The sequence below is a fragment of the Hemitrygon akajei genome, chromosome 7 (assembly GCF_048418815.1).
Source record: "Hemitrygon akajei chromosome 7, sHemAka1.3, whole genome shotgun sequence".
Lineage (NCBI taxonomy): Eukaryota > Metazoa > Chordata > Chondrichthyes > Myliobatiformes > Dasyatidae > Hemitrygon > Hemitrygon akajei.
The window spans coordinates 88,613,726-88,634,520 of record NC_133130.1 but is presented as its reverse complement, the minus strand read 5'-3'; the positions used below and the strand labels follow the sequence as shown (position 1 = coordinate 88,634,520).

At 39.1% G+C, this 20,795-nt stretch overlaps 1 protein-coding gene across 5 annotated transcripts in view; it reads right to left on the bottom strand.

The window, feature by feature from the left end:
* ralgapa2 (Ral GTPase activating protein catalytic subunit alpha 2) overlaps window positions 1-20,795 on the bottom strand; it is a 477,749-nt gene that overhangs the window by 283,942 nt on the left and 173,012 nt on the right. For all 5 annotated transcript variants that reach the window (XM_073051378.1, XM_073051381.1, XM_073051380.1 and 2 more), the window contains 3 exons: window positions 18,761-18,854; window positions 17,251-17,433; window positions 4,147-4,278 (listed from right to left, as the gene is read on the bottom strand). In XM_073051378.1, the coding sequence (XP_072907479.1) occupies window positions 4,147-4,278; window positions 17,251-17,433; window positions 18,761-18,854 (409 nt within the window). The remainder of the gene's footprint in view (window positions 1-4,146; window positions 4,279-17,250; window positions 17,434-18,760; window positions 18,855-20,795) is intronic.

Here is a 20,795-nt window from a genome sequence, read left to right as displayed (position 1 = left end):
CCTTGCCCAGGCCTGCGCCCTGGAGCGGCTGAAACAAGATTTTCCAGGCACAGATCCATGGTCTCGCAAGACTAATGGATGTCATCCATTTGGAGGCTTGAATAACTCCCATCAGTATCTTTTTACTTTTGCAGTTTCTTCACTCTACCCTCTACCTGGACTCTACATCTTCCAATCTTATATAATCTCTTTCCAAGGATTTGATTTCATTTTTTTACCAACAGAGCCACACCACCCCTACTGCCTGTCCTTTCAATACAAAGTATATCTTTGGATGTTACGTTCCCAGCTATGACCTTCTTTCAGCCATGACTCAGTGATGCCCACAACATCAGACCTGCCAATCTCTAACTGTTGTGTTCCATCTACTGCATGCATTGAAATACAACACCTTCAGTTCTGTATTCATAACCATTTTCAATTTTGCCTCCACGTTGCACTTCCAACTCATTCTACAGACTGTAATTTCACCCTATTATCTCTACTTGTATACCAACTGCCCCATCCTCAGCCCTATCACTCTGGTTCTCTTTCCCCTGATCTTGTCCTTCATTTAAACCCTCCCCAATAACTCTAGCAAATCTGCTCAAATGGTTATTGGTCCCCTTCGGGTTCAGGTGCAACCCATCCTTTTTGTACAGGTCATACCTTCCCCAGAAGAGATCCTAATGATCCAGAAATCTGAAACACCACCCTTTGTACCACTTCCTCAGCTACTCAACCTGCCCGCAAGAATATTGCTCCCCCTCCACATCAAGGAGCTGGAGCTGAGTTTGGATGCACTCAGGGCCAGCCAAGAGCTGAGAATCTTATAGATGAGACTTTTACAGGGGTAGTCACATCTAAGGTACAGCCTTCAGATAGGTAGGTGACCATTAGAAAAAGTAAAGGCAGTTAGTGCAGGGTTTCCCTATGGTCAATCCCTTCACTGACAGGGAAACTCAGGACACTCCTACAGAATAAGCATAGGGCGAGAGTATACTTGGAAGTTAGGAGGCGAACGCAGAGTGTGGATTGGCTTTAAGGACGAGGATGTTGTAGCCATAACAGTAACGTAACTGAGAGAAGGACAGAACTGGCAGCTTAATATTCAAGGATGCAGATTCTACAGGCATGACAGTGGTGCAGGTAAATGAGGAGGTGATGTAGCCTCATCTGATATGAGAGGACATACTCAGAGATGACATTCTTTGGATATTGTTGAGTGAAGCCATACGGATAGAACTTAGAAACAAGAAGCAGAGGGTGCTCTAGTGAGGCTGTGTTATAGACTCCCCCACATCCCAACATAGTGCTATCACAGGTAGGCAGGGTGGTGATAAAAAGAGGTGTTAACATGCTGGTTTTCATCAACCAGGGCACTGAGTGCAGGTGTTGGAACATTATGTTGCTGTGCTTTAAGTCATTACTGAGATCCCACTTGGAATATTGTATACAGTCTTAGTGCTCTGTTATAGAAAGGATGTGGTTAAACTGGAATTAGTGCAGAAAAGGTTTACCAGGGGATGCCATGACTAGATAGCACTGAGTTATAGAGTGAGATTGGCCAGGCTAGTTCTTTATTCCTTGGAATATATGAGAAGGTGGGGTGACCTTGTAGAAATGTTTTAAATTATGATAGATACAGTAACTGTCTCTTCCCCAAAGCAGGGTGACTAAAATTCAAGGGCACAGATTTAGGGTGAGGGGAGAAAGATTTAAAAAGGACCTGAGGAGTAAACTTCATGCAGAGGGTGGTGAATATATGGAATGAGTAGTCAGAATAAGTAGTTGAGACAAATACAATAGCATCATTTAATCAGCATTTGGCTTGGGGGATAAGGACTGAATGCAGAAAATTGGACTAGCTGGGTGGGCACCATGGTTGGCATGGACTCATTGGGCCAAAGGGTCTGTATCCATGCTGCATTGCTCTGTGACTCTTATCAGGCTCGACATACATTTGATAAACAAAGTTTCATTTATTCTCATGAGTATCTATTTCAAAAACACCAGCTTTGGAGAAGTCTTGTTTTCTATTCTAATCTGGTGGCATCTTGCACCACCAGATTTGTTTTTCCAATGTTATTTTTCAAAGTTGATTCTCTATATTTTTCTTTCTCAATCTCAAAGCTATGAATGCACTGATTTCTAAGCATATGTGAGAACTGCATATCCAATTTTAATTGCATGACTTTTTTCTTAAATATTTAGCTGCAAATCAAGTGGCAGTATCCTCAAAGGGCATGTGAACTTTCTCTACTACAGCTGTCATATGACCAGCAGGGTCATGTTATTGGAGATCAGGGAATTAAGTACTAACTTATGCTTGCATAAACCACAAATAATAATTTTAGCAGCACCATAACTTGTTTTGATATTGAAATTCATATTAAAACTGTAACATTGATAATACAATGATTAAAACAACAATTACACGATTCTGAAGACCTTCACCATCATCTCAATCTATCAGCAGCTGTATTTCAGTTGAATCTCCAATGCTTCCAATTTCTGAGTCACACAAACCCCAAACTTAGCAAAATATGATGCTATCACTTTATACCAAATGGAGCATCACTTGATATTTCTTCATCCTTTTCTTTCAACAACAACTTCCCATCTTGCTCATTGATTTCAAAATGTTTTGCTTTCCTTTCTGCAGATTCACTGTTACAGTTGTGATTTTACCACACTTTCCATTTTACCTCTACTAGAATTCTCTTCCTATTTTTTTTCAGTTAGTACATCCTTCTGGACATTCAGAATCTTCCTCCAATTCCCCTTATCCCCACCCTTTATCAGCTATGCCTTTGGTCACATGACTAATTTCTCTTTGCAACCTTTTTTTGGTATCTGAAATATTCAGTAATATTAAACATGTATGTTGCTACATGCATGGACAGCGAATAAAATTCACTACGTGCTGCTTTGAAAACACATTCTTTCTGGTCAGATGATAGTATTAAGTGGTCAGATGGCAATACCACTTTGCTTCTGATGGAAACAGCAAATTATTACAGAACTTAACAGTTTGGAACAAAAATTTAATTCTCTTAATTACTACCTACAATAAATGGTTTAAGGAACTCTTCTCTGAATTGTTGTAAACAAAGTAATAACAAGCCACATTGGTTATAAAATTTCATTTGGATCCAGGATTTCAGTGATACTGAAATGTTCATACTCCCCTCCAATCTCCATATAGGAGGGGTGACCTCAGCTGTACTTTTCTGTGTGTACTTGTCTGCCACAGAACTTAATTTCTCTCAGTTAACACCATGGCTTTATTCACATGCAAGTCCCAATTAAGTTCTTCACATTGCTATTTCAGTACAACGACATCACTGGTAATCTTGCTAGATCAAATAGTCTTCACTAATTGTCCTCTGCTTAGAACACTGTAGTCACTATCGCAGTAGATCTGGCCTGTGTAGGCCAAATTGAAAAGGTTGGGTGTAGGGGCCAGAGACAAGGTGTTCAGCTTGCTGCTCTGCGAGGTTAACTCATCTCTGAACTGGACTGAGGCTGTGACCTGAAAATTAGAAAAACAGAGGGCTATGGGTAACCCTAGTAATTTCTAAGGTAGGGACATGTTCAGCACAACTTTGTGGGCCGAAGGGCCTGTACTGTGCTGTAGGTTTTCTATGTTTCTATGCTTCTAATGGGTTCCTGAAGCGGCTAAAGCAATGAACTGGCTTTGTGACTGTGGGTTCACTTTAGTTCTAAGTGTTATTTGTTTACTTTTTATTGTTTGCACAATTTGCTCTTTTTGCCCCACACTGTGTGTTTGACAGTCTTTTTATTGGGTTTCATTGTTTTTGTGACAGCCTGTAAGATAAATTTCAAGGTTGGGCATACTTTAATAATAAATGTACTTTGAACTTTTTATGAACTTTGGTTTGCTGATTTTCTATTTTATTGAAGGCTGACTTATCCTTAATTCAAATGCTTTAACATCAACATTTCACACATTTGCTTGCGCTGTTGATTACAATGTGATGGCCCATTATCTCCTCAAATTTTCATTGCCGCAAGGGAATAATAAAATTGTTCACACAAAACATTTGAACAATTTTGTTTGCAAAAGCAGTCAACTTAATGAGCCAACTAAATTTCCTGCAAATGAGATTTTATAAAAAACCTACGGAACAACAAATAAAGTACCTAAATCATCAGGAATTTGCAGCTTCTCATCCAAGAGTGTGGGTGAATCCTTAGGTTCAGGTTGTATAGAGTAAACTGAAGAAATGCTGGGAAGTTGTGGCTCTGCACAAGTTGAAAATGTAGTGCCTGATCCTAAGAAAGAATGGAAAAGTATACATCATGAGATTGACGGAATTAATGCACTAAATCTATATTACAAAATGTAAAAGGCAATCTTATGTAAAGCACAAACATCAAAAAGCTTAAAGCTCTTTAATCATTTCTAAATTTCCTACATCAATTGGGACTCACATAAATTTCAGAAACATAGAACCATACAACTGAAGACAAGTCAGTGGGACTCTCTCCACATATGCTACCTGACCCATTCAGTTCCTCCAGCATTTTGTTTGTTGTTGTCATTTACTTTTGTTGCAAAATACAAATTTTTCAAAAATAAAATTAAAAACTCATTTTTAAAAGTGCAAGGCTCAGGATCATTCCAAAATGGATTGTGCACAAAACAGAGAAGTTTTCTTCCTCCAAGATTCTGATCAATGGTTGAATACACTCAGTGGCCACTTTATTCGATACAGTTGAATGCAAATAAAAATCAGCCAATCACCTGGCAGCAACTCAATGTATAAAAGCATACAGTCATGGTTAAGAGTTTTAGTTGTTGCTCAGAGCAAACATCAGATTGGGCAAGAAGTGTGATCTAAGTGACTTTGACTATAAGACCATAAAATGTAGATGCAGAATTAGGCCATTTCAACATGGCTGGTCCATTATTCCTCTCAGCCCCAAACTCCTGCCTTCTCCCCGTATCCCTTTATGCCTTGACCAACCAAAAATCCATCAACCTCTGCCTTAAATATTCGTAAAGACTTGCATCTGCAACTGCTTGCGGCAACAAATTCCATGATTCACCATGCTCTGGCTAAAGAAATTCCTCCTTTTCTCAATTCTAAAAGGATGCCCCTCTATTTTGAGGCTGTGTCCTCTGGTCGTAGAGTCTCTCAACATAGGAATCATCCCTTCCACATCCACTTTATCAAGACCTTTCACTATTCAATAGGTTTCAATTAGGTCACCTCTTATTCCTCTGAATTCTAGTGAATGAGGGGTGACCGTGGAATGATTGTTGGTGGCAGACAGTGTGGCTTCATTATCTCTGGATGTGCAGATCCCCTGGGGTTTTCATGCATTACAATCTCCAGAGTTTACAAAGAATGGTGAGAAAAACAAAAAACATCCAGAGAGTGGTAGTTCTGAGTACGAGAATGCCTTGTTAAAGAGGGAGGTTATAGGAGAATTGCCTGACAGAAGGGTGACAGTAACTCAAATAACCATGTGTTACAACAGTGATGTGTAGAATAGCATCTCTGAATGGACAACACATTGAATTTTGAAGTAGATGGGCTACAGCAGAAGACCACGAACATACACTCAGTGGCCACTTTATTAGGTACAGTAGAGGAGGTACCCAATTAGGTGGCCATGGACTGTATACCAAACTCTGTCCAAGTTGACCTAAAAATCCCAAGACTAATCCATGAACTTAGGAAGATGAGCAAGGTCACAAATATCAACAGCCATATAAAACAAATTATGGAAAGCAAACCAGGAAATACTTTAAATCTGAAATATCTCAAAGATCTCACAACAGATCTTGACTTAGTCTAGGAACAAAAATTATACATTATAAATTTCTCTCATAAAATCCTTAACTTTTGCCAGAAGGATTTTAATATTTAATGCTCACAAAAATAATTTCTATTTCTATAATTAATCCAAAAATATAGAATTAAACATTTATAATAAAATGTAACATATAGTCACTGTCAGGGAATTGTCCTCATGCTAAAAAATGTAATAAATTTCACACTTTCAGGCTTGAATGGAGACAAGTGCGACACAACCTTGGAAAAAACACTTCAGGTAAAACAAAGTTCCAAAAAAGACCTCCAAAACCCAGCATCAAATTAAACATGTAGACACAGATTCAAAATACATTAAAGATACATTTAACACTTCTGTCAGGAAATCTCCATTCACAGTGATCAAAACATTGAATAGTCCTCTCAGTCAGGTAAACTTCAAAAGCAATAACATGTCACAATGGGATGAAATGGAATAAGAAGAGAAATGATTTCTGAATGCATGAGTTAAAAGGCTTTCCTCATATCTGTATCATATGATCCACTGCACCCATACTAACAAATGGTTATCTTACAATGATTTCCAATACACTTATTAACCTGAAGATCACCCTAAGCAATCAACACACTCAATAATTATTGTTAAAGAAATACAAAGCAAAATGTTGTGTATTATATGCAAATAAAACACTCCATTATACATCAAGTGTCGAGGACACTGATTCTGGATGAAAACCAATGTCATAATTTCTATTCCATGACTTAACAACAAGTGAAATTAATCACAACTATCATAACATATAGAATTACTGGAAAAGTTGTTATACCCAACTTTTAGCACAGCATTTCTAAATCTTAATTGCCAAACCATTCCATTCTTATTGAATTTCTATTTCTCATTCAATTTTGGGGAGCATTCATAACAATATATAATGTTTATAATGTGTCGTTTTCAAACTCTTAAATTAATTTTTTAAAGAGACATTCTTAGGAAAAGGGTAAAAGAAAAATTCAATGATACAACTAAGGGTGCTTCTGGAATTACATATTAAATGAAACATTTTACGCAATCATTTAAAAAGTTTTATAAATAGCCAGTCAACATCTAAATCTGATTCAATATGTCTGCCCTTGACAGATGTTACAAAAGTCTGTATGGAATGAAAATGCTAGAATCTGCACTTATTTACAGATTCTAACAGTTTTTCCACAATGGATATTAGACTAACATGTCTACATATTTTTGTTAACATTCTCACATATCTTAAGAAACAGATTTGAATTTCAAAGAGAAAGTTTTAAAAGATCTTTGACAGATAATGGGCATTTCTAACAAACTTTTACTGTATATTTGGTCTGGATTGAAAGCATCATTGTTGAATATTTCAGTCTTTGATGAAATTGATTTTCTGATACTATTTTCCTGCATAACATTAACTTTAGATAGCATTAAGTATACTATTAATTATCTGGATATGTTAAGCTTGCTGAAGTTAAAAGACCCATATTATTCTTAACACCCTTTTTTCAATATACTTGCAAACTTTGTGTTAATCTTGACATACCTTCCAAGAAATCTGAGTTCCTTGTTGATGCAGGTTACAGATAGTTGTGATTTAATGATCAGCTTTGCCAACATTCAAATTAATTGGATATATAACTCAAAATAAATGGTATAAAGGGACAAAGGTGAATAAAGTTTAGTCAAGTGTTGTTATTTTCTAGAATATTGAAGGAAACAGTTGTTTTACTATATTTTATGAAAGATTTATGCCACAAATTGGTCACAGTTTATATGTTAAGTTAATATCACTGAGGGAAACTAATTATGCTCTCATTACACATAGTTTCTCTAATAGTTACTGAAATGGCATTTCAATTTGACAAAGATTTTGATAGTCTCTATATTACATGGTCACTCTAACACAACAGCACTGTAATTAGCTAAAAGAATTCTTAACAACTTTTAAAAAACATTTATTCTGACAACTTTTAACAGCTTTCTTTATACTATATGTGAGAACTTCTTTACTTGATCATTTTATAATATCTGCAAATATTGCTAACTAGCCTTTAATTTCATCAGTGAAGTGCATCTCATTAGGAAAAAGACTGGGCTACAGAGAACCGATTGTTTTACAGTGCTTCAGTACATGCCCAAACTCAATGGAGCCCTGAAATATAATTTCTTAAAGATCTCTGGGGATCCTAGCTTACATCCAATTGAACTATTGTACTTTTGACTTCCTTTAACTACAAAAATTTATTTTGTATCTATCACACTCTCAATCTCTCCTCTCAGGTAAACAACTTAGTTCTGAAATAAATGCATGGTCAATAGTTCATACACAAGTAACATATAATACTAAAGATAGATATGTTGAAGAGGCCACAAGAGGGAGTCTGCCAATGCAAAGATGAGGAATCCAGGCATTGGTGCAATAAGAGCTGAGGTACAGCATGAGAGATAAGTATTAAAATAGGGAAGGTTGAAGCTTCCCATTGAAAACCAGCATCTTTCTCTGTCAAGGTTAAGTCATTAACAAAAACTAGAGAAACCAGAAATGCCTAAGATAATTTCTAAGCAAAGGAGGAATGAGTTTTCACTTCCACTTCTCAGGGTTGGCTGCCAACTTCAAATGCAAATTTGAAGAGCAGAAAGAATTGACTAAATTCCTAGGATTGCTCTACTACCATTTGCACCAGTGATACTTATCCAATACAACATCCATTCAGAAATGCAATGAATTGTCAGTTTAGATGTTTTTGTCCAAGCCTCTTCGCCAGTCACGAAAATGCAATTCCCGTCCTATTAAAGCAAATGGGCTGACAACCATGACCTGTGGAAGACGATTCATTTACAGCATAAGCTGGTATGCAGTTCTGCAAGGGAAGTTTAATCATCAGTTCTTTAATGTGGATGCTGCCAAGGAACCTAGATGCACTTTGTGTGTGAAATGAACCTGGAGAAGGCATGAACTGAAGATGGAAGACTGTAAATAAAATGGGACCTTCAGAGAGAATATCATAATGCAATGCACTTCACGAGAATATACCAAAGACGCGGCCTAGAAGATTAGCTCGCCTTTGGAGTTTTAGGATTTTGTGGCTCTGGAGGCGGGTGGACTCGAGGTTGGTGCCTCTGCAGGAAATTGGTGTGTCATGGGAGTACACATAAGATCGAAAGCAGCAAGTTGGCTGCTCGCTGTGTGCCCAGAGACCCGAGTTCTTTGGACACAGAGCTCAGACAAAAAGACACAACAGACTTTTAACATCGTAAATCAGCGAGTTGTTTTGTTATGTCTCCCCTCCCACTGTGAAACGGAGAAACCTCTTTTTCCCTTATTAGGGAGAGAGAGGTATGGTATGTCGAATTACTGGGTAAACGAGCAGTCTTCGGGGTACTGCAAGTCTGTGTCTTTATTGATGCTTTGCTGCACGCTTGAGTGCTCCGTGGGGGGCACAAATGCCTTTTTTTACTAGTGGGGGAGGGGGGATTGTTGCTTTACTGCTGCTTACACGTGGGAGGGGGGAGCTGGGGGGGGGGCTTTGGAGTTCCAACAGTTAACTGTCATTCATTCTTTGGAGGATTCCTCTCTTTTCATGAATGGTTTCAAAGGAAAAGAATTTCAGGATGTATATTGTATACATTTCTCTGACATTAAATGTACCTTTGAAAACTTTGAAACATACAGAATGAAAGCAGCTTAACTGAATTTGAAATTGAAACAAAGTAAATTATAACAGTATAGGCTATAATTTAACAAAAGTAGATTGGAAAAATGTACAACAGTAAATGAACAATGTCCAACAGTACAATAATGTACAATTTATGACAAATATATATCCTTTTAATTGTACAAAAATGCAACAGATGAAGTAGCCCAGCAATTAGGTAGACAATAGATCAAAAATGGTAGGATAAAAATAGGTTATTTCAGATTGGGAGTCTGGGGCTAGTAGGATAGTAGAATAGGGCACCTGCCCCTATTCAAGATCAATGATCTGAATGAGGGCACCAAGTATAATATATTTATGTCAGGTTATATATTATTAAACAGCATGGCACTGTGAGGTCTGATGAGGATACAAAGAGGCTTGAAGAAAATAAAGAGGCAAAGTGAGTGGTAAAAGTCACAGAAGATGGAATATAATGTAGCAAGACACATTTGAATAGTAAACCAGTGTATTTTTTTTTAAATGGCAGCGGTGTTTAGATGGACATGAATGCCATATACACTAAATCTAAAGTCAATGGGAAGGTACACTGAGAAGTTAGAAAGATGAGTAGGTTAGCTTTTATTGCAGTTAGGTCTGAATATAACAGTAAAGATGATCCTTACTGTAAAAACAATTTCTAAGAATGCACAAGTCTGTTCTCACATGAGGAAAAATATATAGAAGTTCTGATAGAGGAAGTACCAATTGATTTACCAGACTGATTCTCAGGATGGGGGAGTCAGATCCTGTGAAGACCCTGGCATACTCTCCAGAGTCTAGAAGAACAAGAGGTGGTCTTACTGAAACTCTAACATTCCTATAATGGAACATAATAAAGAGATGAGTTTTCTCCTGGCTAAGAGATGTAGAATGAGGGGTTCAGAGCCCCAGAACAAGGAGTCAGTAATCTGAGACTGAGATAGGAAGAAATTTTTTCAGAGTACTGAGAATATGGCAGCTGCGGAGACTTACTTGATGAGATATTCAAGAAGGAGATTGATTTTTTTTTGATAAAAGGAAAAATATACCCTGCAGCGGTTAGTGAGGTCAGCTGAGAAGATCATTGGGGTTTCTCTTCCCGCCATCACGGACATTTACACTACATGCTGCATCCACAAAGGAAACAGCATTATGAAGGACCCCATGCACCCCTCATACAATCTCTTCTCCCTCCTGCCGTCTGGGAAAAGGCTCCGAAGCATTCGGGCTCTCACGACCAGACTATGTAACAGTTTCTTCCCCCAAGCTATCAGACTCCTCAATACCCAGAGCCTGGACTGACTCCTTGCCCTATTGTCCTGTTTATTATTTATTGTAATGCCTGCACTGTTTCTGTGCACTTTACACAGTCCTGTGTAGGTCTGTAGTCTAGTGTAGCTTTCTCCATGTTGGTTTTTTTTTACATAGTTCAGTCTAGTTTTTGTACTGTGTAATATAACACCATGGTCCTGAAAAACGTTGTCTCATTTTTACTATGTACTGTGCCAGCAGTTATGGTCGAAAGGACAATAAAAGTGACTTGACTTGACTTGAAATGGCGTTGAGGCAGCACAACGTATTTAGTACATGAAATTGTAGAGCACAACATTTCGGCCCTACAGCCCATAATGTCTGTGCCGACTATGATGTTAATTTAAACTAATCCTTTCTACTATGTCCCTTCATTCTCTGAATGTTTATGTGTCTGTCTAAAATAATCTGAAATATTGTTGAATTGGCAAGATTTGAATGAATGCTGAAGCAAGCATTGGGCTGGTAGGTAACACTGGAGTCAGGAACCAATATACCTCGTCACTAATACTGGAACAGAAATGAGCAATGAATGGAGAAAAATAAATACATTTGCTCTTGGAGATAAGAAGTAGTGGCATCTTAAATCCACAGAATAATTCTGGAGTGCAAAGTACACTTAGTAGGAGAGTGAAACTAGATTACAAATATTTACATGCTGCTCCTTAATGATATCACATGAACCATTAGGGTCAACTTCCCAGCTCTATTTTCTAACACATTGTTTCTGACACACAAACATTATCACCAAGTGTCTTCCATGGCCTGGTCTCAAACTCAGTCTGAACTAGATACTTCAAAGCAAATTAAATTTCTAATTACATGGTGATGAAATTAAGGCATTATGAGCCAGGGGATATTAACCTGAGCCCCCACAGAGCAATGGGAATTTAGATTCAACAGAGTAAAAAATCTGCAATTAAACAACAAAACAAGAACTAGCCTTAGTATTGTTATATAAAAGATTCACCTACTCCATTAACATATTAGAAGACCACAGTCAGGATGGATCAGTAAAGCATCTCCTTCTCACTGAAATTCAACACAACCGCACCTCAAGTTATGTTTTATTTTTATTATTTATTGAGATACAGTGTGGATTAGGCTCTTCCAGCCCTTTGAGCCACACTGCCCAGCAACCCACTGATTTAATCCTATCCTAATCACAGGACAATTTACAATGACCAACTAACCTACCAACCAGCACATCTTCGGACTGCAGGAAGAAACTGGAAGAGACCCAAACAGTCACGGGGAGAACGTACAAACTCCTTACAGGCAGAGACAGTTGAATCTGGGTCGCCAATACTGAAAAACATTGTGCTAACCACTACTGTGCTGTCCCATCCTCACATTCTCTCAACACTAATGACTGTGGAACTAGGCACAGCTCAGACACCATCTATAATTTCACTAATGATGCACTATTGTCGGCAGAATCTCAGATGGTGACGAGAAGACATACAGGAGTGAGATAAATCAGCTGGTTGAGTGGTGTCACAACAACAACCTTGCAATAAACATCAGTGAGACTAAGGAACTGAAAATTGACTTCAAGAAGGGGAAACTGGGAGAACACACAGTAGTCGTAACATAGCGCACCAATGCCTTATCTATCATTTTAGGGGATTTCAACCAGGCTAGCTACCCCACTCGGGATAGGGTCCCCCTTGTCCTCACCTACCACCCCACCAACCTCCGGGTCCAATGTATAATTCTCTGTAACTTCTGCCACCTCCAACGGGATCCCACTACCAAGCACATCTTTCCCTCCCCCCTCTTTATGCTTTCCACAGGGATCGCTCCCTACGCGACTCCCTTGTCCATTCGTCCCCCCCCCATCCCTTCCCACTGATCTCCCTCCTGGCACTTATTCTTGTAAGCGGAACAAGTGCTACACCTGCCCTTACTGCTCCTCCCTCACCACCATTCAGGGCCCCAGACAGTCCTTCCAGGTGAGGCGACACTTCACCTGTGAGTCGGCTGGTGTGGTATACTGCATCTGGTGCTCCCAGTGCAGCCTTCTATATATTGGTGAGACCTGACGCAGACTGGGAGACCATTTCGCTGAATACCTACGCTCTGTCCGCCAGAGAAAGCAGGATCTCGCAGTGGCCACATGTTTTACTTCCACGTCCAATTCCCATTCTGATATGTCTATCCATGGCCTCCTCTACTGTCAAGATGAAGCCACACTCAGGTTGGAGGAACAACCCTTTATATACCGTCTGGGTAGCCTCCAACCTGATGGCATAAATATTCTCTAACTTCCGGTAATGCCCCTCCTCCCCTTCTTACCCCATCCCTGATTTATTTATTTTCCCCCCCTCCCCCCCTTTTTCTCTCTCTCTGCTCATCACTCTGCCTGTTCTCCATCTCCCTCTGGTGCTCCCCTCCCCTTTTCTTTCTCCATAGGCCTCCCATCTCATGATCCTTCCCCTTCTCCAGCTCTGTATCCCTTTTGCCAATCACCTTTCCGGCTCACAGCTTCACCCCCCCCCCCTTCGGTCTTCTCCTATCATTTCGCATTTCCCCCTCCCCCTCCTACTTTCAAATCTCTTACTATCTTTTCTTTCAGTTAGTCCTGACGAAGGGTCTCGGCCCGAAACATTGACAGTGCTTCTTCCTATAGATGCTGCTTGGCCTGCTGTGTTCTACCAGCATTTTGTGTGTGTTGCTTGAATTTCCAGCATCTGCAGATTTCCTCGAGTTAGCTTGAAGTAGTCTCTGAACTACCAGCAAAATATCACCTGTTGAATGGGAGGTGGCAACATACTGCACCACTGTTACATCATCATGAAGAATGTTTCCCATGCCCAGACTTTGGAAAGTCCCATCACCTGGCTTTACTTCTACTCCCAGCATATAGGTAGAGGCTAAAGACCACAGCACCAGTGGTGAGGATCAAGAAGGTATGGTCAAGGGAGGTGGAGGAGTGCTGACAGGACTGCTTTAAGTCAGTGGACTGGACAATATTCAGGGGTTCATCCTCAAATCTGAATGAAAACTCCACAGTTGTCACCAACTTCTTCAAGACCTGTGTGGATGACTGCACTTCCGTGAACTGACAAGTACCTAATTTTGTTTGATTATTAAAGAAAGGAACCAGGATAATCCTGGAAACAATCGACTGGCTAAGTCTCACGTCATACTAGAGAGTATTCTTAGGGATAGGATTTATGAACAATTGGAAAACCACGGCCAATTAGGGAGAGCAGCAAGGCTTTGTGCAGGGCAAGTCATGTTCTGCCAACTTGATTTGAGTTTCTGATGAGGTTGTCTACATGGATTTCAGTAAGGTGTTTCTTTTTTCTTTTCACGGGAGGCTCATCTATAAGATTAAGATGTATGGAATCCATGGCCTGGCCACTCGGATTTAGAATTGGCTTGTCCATAGAAGACAATAGATGGTGGTCAAAGGGATTTATTCTAGCTGGGGGTCTGTGATTAGTGGTGTTCTACTCAGACCTCTGCTGCTTTTGACATATATAAGTGATCTGGATGAAAATGTAGGATGGGTGGATTAATAAATTTGCAGATTATACGAAGATTGGTGGCATTGTGGATAGTGTAGAAGATTGGCAAAGAATAAAGCAGGATATGTATCAGTTGCAGATATGGGCAGAGAAATAGCAGATGTAGTTTAACCTGGCAAAATGTGAAGTGTTACAGGGAAGCAGGTAGACAGGTTTGCTACGCGAGACATAATACACTGATTATAAATAAGCATATTACTTACTTATTACATATTACTTACTAAAGAAAGCTAATGGCATGTTGGCCTTCATAACAACGGGTGTTGAGTACAGGAGTAAAGAGGTCCTTCTGCAGTTGTACAGGGCCCTGGTGAGACCACACCTGGAGTATTGTGTTCAGTTTTGGTCTCCAAATTTGAGGAAAGACATTCTTGCTATTGAGGGAGTGCAGCGTAGGTTCATGAGGTTGATTCCCAGGATGGCGGGACTGTCATATGTTGAAAGATTGGAGCGACTGGGCTTGTATACACTGGAATTTAGAAGGATGAGAGGGGATCTGATTGAAACATATTAAGATCATTAAGGGATTGGACACGCTAGAGGCAGGAAACATGTTCCTGATGTTGCGGGAGTCCAGAACCAGAGGCCACAGTTTAAGAATAAGGGTAGGCCATTTAGAATGGAGTTGAGGAAAAATATTTTCACCCAGAGAGTTGTGGATCTATGGAATGCTCTGCCTCAGAAGGCAGTGGAGGCCAATTCTCTAGATGCTTTCAAGAAAGAGTTAGATAGAGCTCTTAAAGATAGCGGAGTCAAGGGATATGGGGAGAAGGCAGGAACGGGGTACTGATTGCGGATGATCAGCAATGATCACAGTGAATGGCAGTGCTGGCTTGAAGGGCCGAATGGCCTACTCCTGCACCTATTGTCTATTAACCATTTATTTATAGACAGCAGTAAACTCTTCAACCAAACAGCTAAGTCAAACATTCTGAATCATTGAGTATGGGTCAATTGACTTAGGGTCATCTAAGTCACCCTAAGTTACAAAAACTGTGACATGAAATATTCAGTAACACTACAAACTTCAGTAAGTCTCCTCAAGTTACAGAACTACAAGAGTAATGCATGTGTGGGCCCTCCTATACTTGCAGCATACTTTCCCAATGGTTATTCAGCATTGGCTGTAACCTCACTGTGAAGGGAAGACTCTTTAGACAAAAGAAAAGCGAGCAAGTCTCTCGCATATGCTATTCTTGTAACACTATGGTACATGGAACCGATCACCAGTGCCATGGCACGCAAGTCAACCAATGGGAAAGAGCTGCTACATTTAAGCTTGCCTTTACTAGTCAAGGCACTGAGTTCAAAAGTCAGGACGTTATGCTGCAGCTTTATCAGATTCTAGTTAGGCTGCATTTGGAGTATTGTATGCTGCTCTGGTCACCTCATTATAGGAAAAATGTCGAGGCTTTGAAGAAGGTTCAGTTGAAGTTTATAGGTTGCTGCCATGATGCTGCAGATGAGGTTTATAGGGCATGTACTATAATGAGAAGTTGGACAAACTTGGGTTGCTTTCTCTTTAAGTAGCAGAGGCTGAAAGGAGATCTTATAGAGGTTTATAAGATTATGAGGTTCATAGAAACAGTAGATGGACTCTATCTTTTTCCCAGGGTGGAAATGTCTCATATCAGAGAGCATGCATTTAAGGTGCGAGGTGTAAGTTCAAAGGAGATGTGAGGGGCAAGTCTTTTTATCTTTAAAAACAGAGATTAGTGGGTGTCTAAAATACACTGTCTGGGATGTTAGTAGAGATAGATACATTGGGGATTTTTCAGGGATGTTCAGATGGGTACATGAATGTGAGGGAAACAGAAATATATAGACATTGTGTAGGCAGAAGGAATTAGTTTAGTTGGCCATTAGATTACTAATCTAATTGATTCAGTACAACGTTGTGTTTCTGCAGTACACTATCCTATGTACATGTTCTACCTTCTATTTGATATGTCACCAAAGACTCTTGTAAATTTCTATAAATGTACGGTGGAGAGCATTCTGACTAGTTGTTTCATAGCCTAATATGGAGGCTCCAAAGCACAGGGTTCTAGATTCAGCCGGCCCCATCACGGGCACAACCCTCTCCACCAAGGAGATCCATCATTTAGGACGCTCACCGTCCGAGTCATGCCCTCTTCTCATTATTACCATCAAGGACAAGGTACAGGAGACTGAAGACCCATACTCAATGATTCAGAAACAGGTTCTTTCCCTCCACCAGCAGATTTCTGAATGATCCATAATCCCATTAACATAACCCCATTTATTCCGTTTATTTTTGCACTATTTATTTATTTTGTAATTTATGGTAACCCTATGTCTTTGCATTTCACTGCTGCTGCACAACAACAAATTTCACATCATATAAGACAGCAATAATAAACCTGATTACGAATCCGACTGCTCTGTGCTAATCTACAGTATATATTCTAGATAGAATTTAACATTTTTCTTCAAGTGGTCATTTTATTGCTTCTTTTATTCTAATATTGCCATTTTCTTTAATGTTTCTCAGATCTCAGAATAAACTTTCATATCACTCAAACAATTAACATTTTGTTATTCCCCATTCACAATTATCTTTTGATATTCAGCATGTCAAATACTTGAACATTTTGTACACTCTTGCATTAGATTCTAAATCATCTCCTCAATACTCAATTTACAATTCCATTAAAACTACTTCTACTCTTCCCTTTATCACTGCAGTAAGTACAGTATATTGGTTTTCTCCAGCTCTTATATTTTCTCATAGACTGCAAATAACACTAAGTGGTTTAATCCAAATTACAACATGTACCATATGTCTACTGGCTACAAAAATGAACTAGTAGTGTTCAATGCCTCAAGTGGCATATTTAAAGAATACAAAAACAAACACGATCAAACTATTAATTCTGCTTCTCTGTATCTCCTACCTGCAAGAACAGTAGGGTTGGAAGAATTCACCTTCTGCCAGCTGCAAGCAGTATCTGTATCAACAGCACCATCCACTGCACTGATATCTGATCCTTCATCAAATCTCTTCCACTGAGTTATGGAAATCTTCGTTTCATTGAAATTATTAAAACCATTTGAAGTTTCACCGCTAATACTCCCACCTAAGTGTTAAGACAAAAAATAGTCACTTTCACATGCATGGAATATTGGTTGCCCAGCAGTACCATGAATATTATGTAATCTTTTTGAATACGTTGTTAAATATTTAATTGTCTGGGGCTTCATATAGGAAAATATTTTTCTTAGCAAAACATTTTGAACCAAAAAATAGTTTTAGACTTATTTAAAGTTTTGAAGCTTTTGTACTATTCCCTGACACAGAATTACTGTGTTGATCCACAATTAGAAAGGAGGAAGGTTTTGAAAACTGATCATAACCCTCCATCAGAAGTGCAAAGTAACTACAAAATTAACATGATACTCGTGGACTTCATTTATGTCCAAATTTATAACATTTAATCATCACAGTTGGTCTCCCCATCCCCACCACCCCAAGGAACTGCCATATGTAACCACCAGTTACGTGCATCAAACAGTTGGACTATTTCTAAACACTCCCTGACTACGATTGCCACCACTTTTATGGCTTTTAAGATTGGAAAGAGCATCAATTGTCACAACTGTTCTCACCCACATGATGAGAAAAAGTTTTATACTATAAGGGAATATTGGATAGTTATAGATCCCAGTGAACTAAAAATTCAGAAAAGAGGAAATGATATTGAACAAGAAGATCTAAAATGGCTGATGCAGGAATCCAACAGGCAAGTTAGTAATTTGAAGGTTTTAGCCACAACAGGCACAAAAAAGCTACAATATGAAAGCAGTGATAACAAGGTGCTGAAATACCCAACAGGACAGGCACCAAAGAAGCAGAGTGAACAGACAGTTTATTGACCTGAAAAGTTAACTTTTCTCTTTCTCTACAGATGCAGCCTGACCTTCAAAGCACTTCTAGCATTTTGTTATTTCACATTCCCAGCATTTGGTTTTTTCCTCCCCCAATTGCAAAGGAACTCCGTCGGACTTCTGAGTTTTGAATACTCTAAAAATATAACTTTATCTTAACAGTTCAGATTCATGGTCAATGTGCTGGCCTTTTCAAATCATAGAAAATCAGTCTGATGCTAGTGATGTGATTACTTAACTGAAGATCCTGATAATGGCCTATTTGCATTAAAAAATATTCTCTTGGAAATTCTTCTGTAAACTCCTGCACTTAGTTTCAAGCTGAAAAGAAGTTATCATTAATGAAAGAAAGGACATTCAAATTTCAGTATAATTGATATGAAGACGTTTATGGCAACAGGTTTACTGCCACCGGAAAGTTGTCACAGTTAAACGCCCACCTGAGCCCTAGCAAATTAAAAAGTTCAGAATTCTTACTGAAGCCTAAGAAACCAAAATGTTAATTAATTCGAGACTCACTTTTAGCTCTCAAATTGCATCCTTCTCGAGGTGGCTGAAGCTCATCTGGATTACTTTCTGGGTCACCAGTGCTACTGCTTCTACGTATCATGATCTGCAACAAAAAAGTGAGTTGAAGCATTTGTTTCTTCTTAACGTTAACATTATTGCAGGTTCATTACAGCACACACAAAACATTGGAAGAACTCAGCAGGTGAGGCAGCATCTATGGAAAGGAATAAAGAGTTGACGTTTCAGACCAAGACCCTTCATCAGGACTGGCCCATTACAACTAACTTCTGCATCCACTTGGGAGTGTCAAACTTCAGCAGATTCAGGCAGCAGCTCAGTGATTGCTGTGCTTTTTAAAGAAGTAAAAAAACAGAAGTTCCTTTATCAGAAAGGAATTTAAACCTTTATTTTCCCGGTAATGGTCTCTTCTGTACAAGATTGCTGCTTCCACTCTTCCCTCCTCTAACTGCCTATCACCCCTTCTCACTTGGATCCACCTATTGCTCGCTAACTCTTGCTCCAACCCTTATTCCCTCCTTTTAATACTCACCATCTTTCCCTCAACTCTCAATCCAGATGAAGGGTCTTGACATGAAACGTTGACTTGAGCCATTTCCTTCCACAGATGCTGTATGACCCAATGAAATCCTTCAGCTATTTGCTCACAACATTCAGTATCTGACTGCCCCACCTGCGTTTATTTGATCAACTGATGTAGTGCAGATTTGGGGGTGGAGAGTGTGGGTGTGTCTGTGAGGGTCAGAATGGAACAGGTGCAGTAGGCTGACACATTCTTGGCCTTTCTAATGGGCTCAAGCTGCAGGTTGCATTCGTTACTGAAACCAGTGCAGAGGTTATCCATCAGCAGTTACACAAGTAAGACAGATGCAACGTTACAACTACGATTATAGCAAATGCAGAGGGACGCAGATACCTGGGTCAGAAAGATCTTGGATTAACAAGAGATATTAATTCATTTCCCATTAACATCCCTTGGATTTTTGACCTAAAAAACATTAACATTGGATTTTATGGTTGAAAAAGTTACTAATGTGGCCATTTTCTTTAAACTGATGTAACTCCATCTTATTTTATGATAATAAAAATGAAGAAGTTTCTTAATAAATAATTGAACAAAAATTTTCAAGATTAGGAAGAAGGGAAATGCTCCAAACAAATCCTACCCTTGCTTATAACAACGTGCATCTAAGTGGCACCCATTAGGGATGTTCTAAAATAATGAAAACACTACAGCTTTAACAGCCAGCAAAACTGATTTTGGGGCTTTGCTGATTGTTGAAAGTCTTCAAGAGGAGCACTATGAGAAGGGCTAGTTCTAATTTACCCATGTTCTTCCACCACTTTGAGACCCTACTACTACAAGGTCTCATATTGTTCAACTCAGGGACTACCTGCAAAAGCATACTGGGTAACAGGAAATTCTTCAGAAAAAAACCCACTCAAGACTAAATCTTACCAAACTCTGGGTTTCCCTGTCCCAATTAACATCTTGAATATAAAAACCACCACAAGCAAAACATTGGAAGAACTCTGAGCTGTTGAGTTCCCCTAGCATTTTGTGTTTGTTGTTCAGGATTTCCAGCATCTGCAGAATCTCTTGTGTTCTTGAATATAAAAAGATGTTTAGATACTTACTTATGACAGATCTTCCTTATAAATCACAAGGACACAAGGAAATAGGAGTAGGACTAAACCAATGGCACCGTTCAATACAATCATGGCTGATCTAAACTGGCCTCTGTGTCAGTTCTCCATAACCACCAATTCCTCATTTTCAAATATTTATCTATCACCACTTTAAATACTTCTGCAGACCTACTCTTATACAGGCAATTCTAGCAATACACCCTATGTGAAAATAAATTTGTACACCTGTTTTAATTATCATTCCCATATCTAAAAATGCAGAAAAGGTCATCATACCCCATTGTTTATGACTCTCCAATAAGTGAAAACATCTCAACATCTACTGTACCTTGTCGCATTACTCTAAAATATTAGATAATTTGAAAAAGGCCAGCCC